The following is a 10,906-nucleotide window of genomic DNA, read 5'->3' on the forward strand; positions in this document are numbered from 1 at the left end:
TTACAAATATTTAAAGGAATAAATTCATTATTTTTCATTTTTGAGAAAGCTATTACTATTTTTTATTTTTTTTATTTTTTTAGTAGAAGAGTATAGTGATGCAAGAAAGAAAAAAGCAATTTATCATACATCTCTAAACTTGTGGTTATTCGTTCTTTAACCTTTATATTGCAAGTTGTAGTAATAATTCAGTAAACAAGTAACTATTGGTTGCTTGATGTTTTAGTGGATGCTAGATTTTTGAGAAATTATAGGGAAACTACTTCCGCAACCAAGGATAGAGTATATAGGGTAAAGTTAATTTATAAATAGTGCTACAAACAAGTATGTATGATGCACTATTCACAAATCCTCAAACATGTTTGAGCCATCCATAATTTTGTATATAGAGGTTGCAATGGCATAAGGAGGCAGTTGAGTATCGATGATGTGTACTCGCATGCAACAGACTCTACAAAATAGATTTTTTGAAATGCATATTTTTGATGGTATAACAACTATTGTAACAAGATTTCTAGAGCAATATAATTATAACTCTCAACTCAATAGTTCTCACAAATGAAAAGGGTTTTCTTTTTTTTTTTTCTTTTTTACTTTTGAGAACTAGATTGAAAAAAATGCAGCCTAAATTGAGATGAGACGGGACTTGAAACAAAGTCTTTGGTTGATTAAAAAACTAATATAATAAATTTTGGTAGAAATAACAATGCATAGTTGAAGATGTTGGAAAGGCAAACTTGGATTCCCCTTTCTCTCTCCAACTATCTATCTATCTATAATTTTTCTAATAAAATGGTACATAGATAGTGAGTTATATTATAAAAAAAAAACTCTCCCAAACACTCCTCATCCTTCAATTTTAGTGATGGTGGGATACATTCATAAGTCACGCGATCCAATTACAACAAACTTTGCTACATTGATATTTTGGTACTTTTAACTTCATTAGTTTAAAAACTAATTATAAATTTTATAAATATTTAAAGGAATAATTTTGTTATTTTTCATTTTTGAGAAAGTTATTACTATTTTTTATTTTTTAGTAGAAAAGTATAGTGATGCAAGAAAGAAAAAAGCAATTTATCATATAACTTGTGGTTATTCATTCTTTAACCTTTATATTGCAAGTTGTAGTAATAATTCAGTAAACAAGTAACCATTAGTTGCTTGATGTTTTAGTAGATGCTAGATTTTTGAGAAATTAGGGGGAAACTATTTCTGTAACTAAGGAGAGAGTATATAGGATAAAGTTAATTTATAAATAGTGCTATAAATAAGTATGTATGGTGCACTACTTGTGAATCCTCAAACATGTTTGAGCCATCCATAATTTTGTATGTAGAGGTTGCAATGGCACAAGGAGGTAGTTGAGTATCGATGATGTGTACTCGCATGCAGCACCCTCCACAAAATAGATTTTTTCAAATGCATATATCTGATGGTATAACAACTATTGTAACAAAATTTCTAGAACAATATAATTAAAACTCTCAACTCAATAATTCCCATAGATGAAAAGGGTTTTTTTTTTAGAACTAGATTGAAAAGAACGCAGCCTAAATTGAGATGAGACGGGACTTGAAACAAAGTCCTTGGTTGATTGAAAAAATAATATAATAAATTTTGGTAGAATAACTTGAACTGCACTCTCTATAAATAAAAAAAAAATATGTACGCCCAAATCTCTATATTTCAAATGTGAAACTCGTTTCATTATGAATATTCAACACATCTACTCGCCAAGTTTTTTGGTGTAACGTTATTTGAATTAAAAAAAATTCTACTTTGGAGGGTACACCGCTAAAGTAGTGACCTTGCATTCCCTAGGTAATTGTTTCCCCAAATAATCATGAATAAACCTGCTGATTCATGGTTCATCGATTAGTAACTATTCATTCACATATTTTATAATTTGTTCATCTAGAGTTTTACGCGATGAGTATCCCTCAGTGAGTGACCCATATGGTGTTGGATCTGGCGTTGATAACAGATGTTATGGATTTGTAATTCAAAACTTCTAGCTATTTGGTTGGAGAATTAGCGTACAAAACTAAATCTACATGGCATTTTTTTTATTAGCTATTATAACACAAAACTAACCTTAATCTTTTTACAACCAATTGTTCGATTTGGGCCTTGCATATAACTCGTGCCGTCATGTTGTTGTCGAGTGTAAGATTCTCATAGGGCTCGTTTAGTTCGCATGAAGCATTTTTCCTTCTAAAAATATGATATCTAAAAAGTAGATTCTTAGAAAGCTAATGCCTGAGAAAGTACTTTTAGTATATTTGGTTGACCATAAAAAAGTGGCAGATTTTCAGAATGCTTATGTTTGATTGGTCATCTATTATTTTAGAAAAATTATATATAATTTCTATTATATTCATAATAAAAATTAAATCTTTAATATTTTTTTCTATAAACTATGGAATCATATTTTTTTAGAAATACAACTTTTCTATTTTTTTTATTTTTTATTTTTTATTTTTTATTTTTTTTTTGGGTCAACTAAAAGAGCCCAGATTGGAACCTGGGAAAGAGAGGCGAAGGTGAGCATGGCCCCTCACGGAATATTACCGTGCGAAGTTCGGACTCCTCCATTTCCGTGCCAGTTGACTTATGACAAGAGTCAACCCGGTTTCTTCAGGCGGCTCCCGGTTTTGGAAGCCCACTCGAACTTTCCAGCTCCCTTCCTAAAATCGCTCCAAATATCAACCTACAACAATCCATCGACTCCAACGCCAAAGCAAGAGCCGTCGCAAGCCGACGCTAAGACGAGGGCGAGAGATGGCTAAGATTGCAGCGACCGATCTTGGAGCGAAAAAAAATCCCACTTTTTAATTTTCTTTGTCATTTGCCCTGTTTTCCCCGATAAGGCAACCAGCCGTTCCTTTGTTCCTACGAGAGAGGGAGAGAGGGGGAGAGAGAGAGAGAGGGAGGGTAGGAGGAGGTGTTTTTCTTCGTTGTATGATGGCCGTGGTGAGCCCGGCGGGGTCGAGCGGCGTGGGAGAGATCGAGGAGGCGCCGGCGCCGGCGGAGGAGAAGGTTTATGTGGCGGTGGGGGAGGAGTTCAAGGCCGGAAAGGCCAACTTTTCCTGGGTGCTTCGGAGCGTCTCCCGGGACGCGAAGATTGTCATCGCTCACGTTCACAGGCCCGCCCAGATGATCAACATGCGTACGCCCTGCTCGCCTTCTGTTCGCCTATTGTTGACTCTTGTGATTTCAAGAACAATTTAGGGCAAAAAAAATCTTTTTTTTCCTCTCCTTTTGGATGGATCATTTCTTGCATGTATAATAATTTGCTGAATAAACATGAATTTATAGCTGAATTTGATACAAACATGGCATCTTTTAGGGGATTCGTTCTTTGATTTTAGGACTTGGTGGATGTCCATGATTGAGTGTTCGAACTGAGTTCAATTCCTTCTCTTCTTCTATGTATAGTTTGGTTGATTAGCCATGTATTAACGAGTCAATTTGAGGGGAAAGTGCACACCTTTTTATGGAATTCTTCATAGATTTGGGGACTGCTGAATGCTCTCGTTTGAGTGCTCCCACTCGGATTAAGTCATCCTGTTCTTCTAATCCATTTTTCTCTCTAGGAGAAGAAGTGGGGAGAAGTTCCCCATGTTTTGATGTTATTTGCATTATTTGTTGGGTAAATCATGAATTTATAGTTCAGTTTGACCTACACCGTGCTGTATTTTTTTTAATTCTGGTATTTGATGAATACACATTATATGATCAGGTACTCCAACTCAATTAAATTCCCCCTTCAATTCTCAATTCTTATAATAAAAGAAAAAGAAGCCATAATTTTTCTTGTTGTAATAATTTGATGGATAAACCAAAAATTAGTAGTTGACTTGGTTGAATATTTATGTCATATTAAGACTTTTCCCCCTTAATTTTAGGCTTCAGCAAGTTCCCATGATTTAGCACTCCCCAATTTCATCTGTTCATCACTCAATTCCTGTTTGGATAAAAAATATATATTTTTAACAGAATTTGATGATTACCCATCATCAAAAGCTCCTTTTTTTGTGGTCAAGTTTAAAAAAGCTCCAATTTAGTCCAATCCCTTTCTTCCATCTCCTAGGAATATATTTAAAGAAAATAAAATTGGCTTTCCCCCTTATGAACAGTTTATTTTATATAATTTTTTTGGATTGCCCACATTTAGTAGTTGCACTTTGGTCTAAAGTACCCTTTTAGTGCACATGGCAATATTTTAGTAGAGGCAAACTATGCTGACATAAAAACATAGGAGGCACAAAAGCAACAGAAAATAACTCACAACATACAAAAAGATGGAGAGAACCTAAAATTAGATTTTAACTTAGATAGATTTTACATTGACCAGTTTTTCCTATTTATAGATGTGGGACCTCCTTGAACCTATCCTTGAATACATCCACATTTATCCTTTTCTAATCAGTAAGGAGATTCTACAAGTGTGGAAAGGAAATATTGGAAATTCTCTTATATGATTTGATTATACAATTATTGGGCATATTAGACTGGTTGATGTGAGCGTTATTTTATCATATTTGCAAATTATGAATGAAGAGGATTCCTGGTAGTCTGGTGAAATCTGGATTATGGGAAAAAATGGTTAATTTGGATACTCTACCAAAAATGCTTTATGATTGATTCTTTGAAATAAATCATGTGAATTTCTTTGAGCTTTTTTCCTTTGGCCTGGAAAATCTCATGGGCTTTAAACATTGGCTTCATGCAATAGGTCTCAGCTGCTTCCTTAGCTATTGCATCACCTTTCTTATTTGTTCATTGTATAACTATACCATTCATTGAGTATCCAAAACTTAGTACTGTAATGGCAAGTTAGTTCTATTCCTTTCTTCATGTTTCAGTTAGTATTTAGAAAAGAGGGAAAAATGAAAAAAACTTCGTTGATAGCCCATGATTTTATACTTGGTTGAAGTGGTTGATGATTTAGGAACAGAAAATCCCTTTTAAATCTGCTGTTTGGTGGGGTTCCACCATTTTTCTCAAAAAAATAAAAATAAAAAAAATGCTGTGCCTTTTTTTTCTCTACAATTTGGTAATTACCTACCAGTAGAAAGTAATCCAATTCAGTTCAATTCTCAATATTTAAGTTATGGTGGATACAGTTTTGTATCTAATTGCTTTTATTAGCGATACTCAAGTATTTTTGCATTCATTTTGACTTCAGTGGGGGGCAGATTTCCTGCAAGCTCACTAAAGCCACTGCAGGTCAATGCATACAGACAACTTGAGAGGGAGAAGATGAATAGAAGTTTAGATGGATACATTGCTGTGTGCTCACAGCTGAAGGTGCCATTTGATGCTTCTTATCTTTTTCTTTTTCTTGATATTTTATAACCACCAAGTGATGCTACTCAAATGAAAACCAAGGCCAAGCAAATGGTCACTCCTTTTCTTTTTCAATATGTTTTTCTTCTGAAGCTTTAATTCAAAGCATTTCTAGTACATTTCCAATACTATAATTACGAAAAGAATAGTAATGTACCATCACATTTTAAGTAAATTTTTTGTTGTTTCAGGTAAGAGCTGAGAAATTAGTAATCGAGATGGACAATGTCGGGAAAGGGCTGGTAGAGCTTATTGCTCAACATGGGATCACCAAGCTTGTCATGGGAGCAGCAGCAGACAAGCACTATACAAAGTAAGAACAATATGAGATTAGTCTGCACAGTATTTTCTAGGAATAAAATTCTTATAAGTGAAGAATTTTAAACTCATTCTTATCGATTAAACCTTGAACTAAGCTCTATAGTTTTGAATTCTTGTTCGATGCAACATCTTTGAATTATAGGAAAATGAAAGTGCCCAAGTCCAAGACTGCAATCACTGTTAAAGAAGAAGCTGATCCATCATGCAAGATATGGTTTGTTTGCAAAGGAAACTGGATCTGTACCAGGTATGATTAATATTTAAAAATAGTTTTCTTGTTAATGTACTAACTTTTGGGTAAGTATATCTATCCAGATTGGCAACTTCTGGTATGTTATGCATCCTGAAAGGTATGCAGGATATAAGTAGTTATGTTGTTTAATATTCCAGATCTGAAAGCATATGTTACACATCAACCACTGGTTAAGTATTGAACTATATATGAGATCCATAAAACCCATTGATCAGGTGCTGTTTGTTTCCCCTTGTTGTCCTGAATGATTAATCTTTGAATCTGTCAAATGAGATTTTTCCACTCAAATTGTTTTTATCAGTTTGTTGCGACCACTTAGAAACAAGTACATATTATCTCTTGTCAAACAACTTTTCCTGTTCTCAGTCTAAGTTGTTGGTTTTTTGGCTTTTCTATCATTTATCTGTTTCCAAGAATAAACAACAGATACTCTAAAATGTGTGTGCTTGTTCCAAGGTATTAGATTGACAGTAAACTCACTTCTGTCTGATGAAATTTAAGAAAGTTTTTTGCTCATGTTTCTATATGTTCTTCACTGCAGGACTGCTAGTATATAGATAAAACCATGTATAAATGAGACCTGCTGTCTGCCTGATCATAAGTCTAATGCATAAGTATCTCTGAGTGTTGCCAATCTCTATATCATCACAGCATGTTCGTTATCGGTCACTGCTTGACATTGCAGTGTAGGAAAAAGCAAGAAATAAACATGTACATTCGTTTCTGGTGATAAAAAAAAGATTTCTTTGCAATTTCACACCTTGAAAGCATGACAGTGTTGTTATAGTTAATGAGATATCCATTACTGAAACTTCCAGTACCTTCCCTCTGGCAAGCCAAACTAAATAAACTCCATCTGCTTTCCTTATTCTTTAATGTACACTAATCTTTTCATATGTTTAATAAGTTTAACTGTGTCTCATATTTGTGTGCACTGCAACCATGTCATTAATAGGGAAGGAAGTTTAGATGCATCTGGGATATCGCAATTACCCACAGCCAGCTCTAGCTCAATATCTAGCCAGTCTGAACAGTTGAGATCATTGTCTTTATTTCAAGAGCATTCTGGATTAACAAACAGGCATGCAAATCCTGTGCAAGATCTTTTCAGGCACAGGTCAAAATCTGACAATTATGGTTCTCCTGATGGTGAAATTTTGGGAGTGGTATCCCCGTTGGGGCCCATTAGAACATTGACTCTACACAGCAGGTTAAGCACAGACGGAAGCTCTGTTGATCCATGGGAAGGGATTTCAAGGAGTTCTCAGAGTTCTGACCCTTCATCGTGGTCAACAAGTGATGGATTACTCAGCAACTCTGGTTCATTTTCACTGCCTAAGGACGAGGAGAGTGAAATCGGGTCTGTAATGTTACCATCAGTGCATGAATCCAACGAGGATCTTCAAATTTCATCTCCACATCACGAGCTGGTGCGTACTGTTTACTTGTTTCCTAATTGTTCATTGTCTTGAGGGATCAAGAAATGGACAAGCTGAAAATTTGATATTTTAGTAAAATTCTCATGTAGTTTGCAATACTTAAACTGTAACCAGTCATAATTGGTCTCCTTACCCATCAACTGGTCTTCTAGGTTTCATAGTGCATTACTCTCTTGCCTAAATTACCTTTTCTAATAGTTCAAAACTAAGAGGGTTCACAACCAATTCTAAAATCTGCTAATCTGCTAATTCTTTCATGGAGCCCTCTCATGCTAGACTTCTGCTTCATGGGTAACCCTATTTTCTGGTAAAAATGCTTGAAGGAAGGAAAAGAAGTGGTCATACTCTTTAACAAACTGCATTAGATGATCTCTTAATCCTTTGTTGATTGTTTTGAATGCAAATCTTTATGAAATAAATCTCCATGCGGGGGCTAGAATTTGATTGCTCAAGTAGGTGTTTAAATAACTGGTAATCTAACAAATTATGGATGCTGAAATCTCTGATCTGAAGATGTTTATGTTCTTTTTGCAGGAAGATTTGGGTATAGATGCCGATGTATATGCTAAACTTCATCAAGCCCTAACAGAGGCTGAGAACTTAAAAAATGAAGCTTATGAAGAGTCACGCAGGCGTTGCAAAGCTGAGAAGGATCTGGTTGTAGTTCTGCAGAAAGTAAGTCTGTTATTTGTATAACCTGTTTTTTGTGAAGGCGACTGCATCATGAACAAACCATGCGTGATAATTGGATCATGGTCATGAATATGATCTCATGCAGTTAATTTGTAAAGAGCTAAGGAATGTTAAAGTAAAATAATCTGGTAATCTAGTATGTCTAGCTCACCAATCCCAGAGTCATCTTGCAGGCCAAAGCATCAGAGGACTTACATGCCAAGGAAGTGAAACAAAGGAAAGAAATTGAGGAAACGCTCGCAAGAGAAAAGCTGGAAGTAGAAAAGCTCAAAAATCAGCAAGATGAAATAAATGAACGACTCCAAAAGGCAAATGAGCAGAAGTCAGCATTGGAACTTCAGATTGCTGATTCTGATTGTATTGCCAAGGATTTAGAAGAAAAACTGTCAGCAGCCCGATACCTCCTCCATTCTCTCCAAGCAGAAAAAGAGGTGTTGCAGCGGGAGCGAGATGTTGCAGTTAAAGAAGCTGAAGAGCTACGTCAGAGGAGAGAGCAGTCGATCACTGGTAATTATGAGGAATTGAATGTTGAGTTTTCCTACTCAGATCTCGAGCAAGCAACTCAAAATTTCAGTGATTCACTGAAGATCGGAGAAGGTGGATTTGGAAGTGTGTATAAAGGTTTTCTCCGCAACACTGCCATGGCTATAAAGATGTTGCATCCTGGAAGTCTGCAAGGTCGATCAGAGTTCCATCAAGAGGTAATCTCAATTGTTCAACTGTGAGCTCAGAATAATTCATTATTGCCGATATGTACAAAGCTTTTTCCTTTTTTGGCTCTTTATTGAGGTACGAACAAGTGTTTAATCTTGTATAATTAAAAGGTGTGCTCTTCTTATATTCTCATTGCAGGTGGCTGTTCTCAGTAAGGTGAGGCACCCAAATCTGGTTACACTTATAGGAGCATGCTCAGAATCTTGGGCTCTTGTGTATGAGTTCCTTCCCAATGGAAGCCTCGAGGACCGTCTTACCTGCATGAACAATACCCCACCCATCACATGGCAAGTCCGCACCCGGATTATTGCTGAGATTTGTTCAGCTCTGATCTTCCTACACTCGAATAAGCCCCATCCTGTGGTTCATGGTGACCTCAAACCTGATAACATCCTTCTTGATGCCAATTTTGTTAGCAAGCTTGGTGACTTCGGCATCTGCCGTCTTATCATCCACTCCAGTACTACCACCGCAACTCTCTACCGCCACACACACCCCAAGGGCACGTTTGCCTACATGGATCCTGAATTTCTTGTCACTGGGGAGCTCACACCACAATCTGATGTGTACTCCTTTGGGATCATAATCCTACGACTCTTGACAGGGAGACCTGCCTTGGGCATTGGTAGAGAAGTACAGGAAGCCTTGGATAAAGGATACCTACATGCGATGATTGATCCCTCAGCAGGGGACTGGCCTTTTCTGCAGGCCAAGCAGTTGGCCCACTTGGGTGTGAGATGCTGCAAGATGAGCCGGAAAAGCCGTCCAGATCTCGTGGGGGAGGCTTGGAGGGTGGTTGAGCCCATGATGAAGGCTGCTTCATTATCTGTGTCACCATCATCATTTGGGTCATTCTCAGATGACAATAACCGCATCCCCTCCTACTTCATCTGTCCAATATTTCAGGTTAGTCGTAGTTAGTATTGTATGCAGTTGATTTAAATACTACCAATAAATCAAATATGAGGAATCAGTGTTTGGATTGGGCTGCTTTGCTCCAAGAATTTGACTCATGCGCCATATTCCACTGATCCACTTTGTTTGATCAATGAACGACCTCCAATGGGGGATTCTGCTTCTATAACTATGTTGATCACTATTAACCAGGTTGGCTAGAGAAGTGACTCTGTGTTCATGTCAGATATCTAAAATTTTGGATGCTAGTGCACATTCATTATTTAGCTTTGGTTAGCTCATAAGTTTTTCTCCCCTTGTCAATGGAAATTATATATGTTTTAATCATGGGCCATGTTTTTTCGGAGTCCTTGCTATCAAAATTTTGCTAACATAGTCCCTTCTTTAATGGTTATTTGTTGATGCGTATTTTCTTTTTACAAATGTGCATAATTTCAGGAGATCATGAAGGATCCACACATAGCAGCAGATGGCTTCACATATGAAGTTGAGGCTATAAGAGGTTGGATTGATGGCGGGCACAACACCTCACCCATGACCAACCTAGAACTTCCCCATTGTGAGCTTATTCCAAACCGTGCTCTTCGTTCTGCCATTCAGGAATGGCAGCAGCAGCAGCAGTTGTGAATTATTACTCATTTGTAATATCTTTAACCCTCTTCATTTCTCAATTGTCTGTACATGTATTCAGATCCCAACCACGAAGAATATATTTGTGTGTACTTGTATGCCTAGCTAGATATCCTTTCTAAATCAATCCAGGAGTAAAAGGTGTAACTGAATTCCTTTTGTTTATGTAAATTTTTTAATTTTCTGCCCTCCTACATATGTTTGTGTCATTTTGTTAGTCTTATTATCATTTTTATGCATGGTCTGAGACCAAGCAACAATTTTCTTAGTCAAGAAACCGTATGGAAGTGCAAGTTGCAGCTAACATGTTCCCTCCCCTAGCTTACTATAGGAGTTAGATTATGGAGACCAATATGCTGGATGCTTATGATGGTGCAAAAAGCGAGATCGAGATTATCAGAAAGGAATTAAGAATGAGACCAAAATTAACTGAGAATTAAACTTGGATGGAATATGGATCCTAGTGACTTGCTATCCTCTGGGAAGCTCATAACTTTTTTAAAGAAATAGTTAGATTTTTTTCCCCCCAGGTTTGAACTTAAAATTTTGGCTAGGTCATGCACCAAAGAGAACACTGCCAATG

General features: G+C 36.6%; 1 protein-coding gene across 1 annotated transcript; it reads left to right on the plus strand.

Moving 5' to 3' along the window:
- Positions 1-2,580: 2,580 nt before the first annotated feature.
- LOC103717427 (U-box domain-containing protein 33-like) lies at positions 2,581-10,517 on the plus strand. Its single transcript, XM_008805808.5, has 9 exons — positions 2,581-3,175; positions 5,198-5,319; positions 5,550-5,671; positions 5,822-5,926; positions 6,888-7,362; positions 7,906-8,046; positions 8,238-8,765; positions 8,917-9,684; positions 10,132-10,517. The coding sequence occupies exons 1-9, from the start codon at positions 2,968-2,970 to the stop codon at positions 10,318-10,320; spliced, it is 2,658 nt and encodes an 885-aa protein (XP_008804030.4). The 5' UTR covers positions 2,581-2,967; the 3' UTR covers positions 10,321-10,517.
- Positions 10,518-10,906: the final 389 nt, after the last annotated feature.

This window comes from Phoenix dactylifera, chromosome 3 (genome assembly GCF_051530095.1).
Source record: "Phoenix dactylifera cultivar Ajwa chromosome 3, Ajwa_hap1_PhDact_Kaust_v1.1, whole genome shotgun sequence".
Taxonomy (NCBI): Eukaryota; Viridiplantae; Streptophyta; class Magnoliopsida; order Arecales; family Arecaceae; genus Phoenix; species Phoenix dactylifera.

Excerpts from the sequence above, each read along its gene's own strand:
- LOC103717427 (XM_008805808.5), top strand. The coding sequence starts at position 2,968 with ATGATGGCCGTGGTGAGCCCGGCGGGGTCGAGCGGCGTGGGAGAGATC. Across the intron at positions 3,176-5,197 it reads CGCCCAGATGATCAACATGC|TGGGGGGCAGATTTCCTGCA; the intron begins GTACGCCCTGCT and ends TTTTGACTTCAG. Across the intron at positions 7,363-7,905 it reads CATCTCCACATCACGAGCTG|GAAGATTTGGGTATAGATGC; the intron begins GTGCGTACTGTT and ends TTCTTTTTGCAG.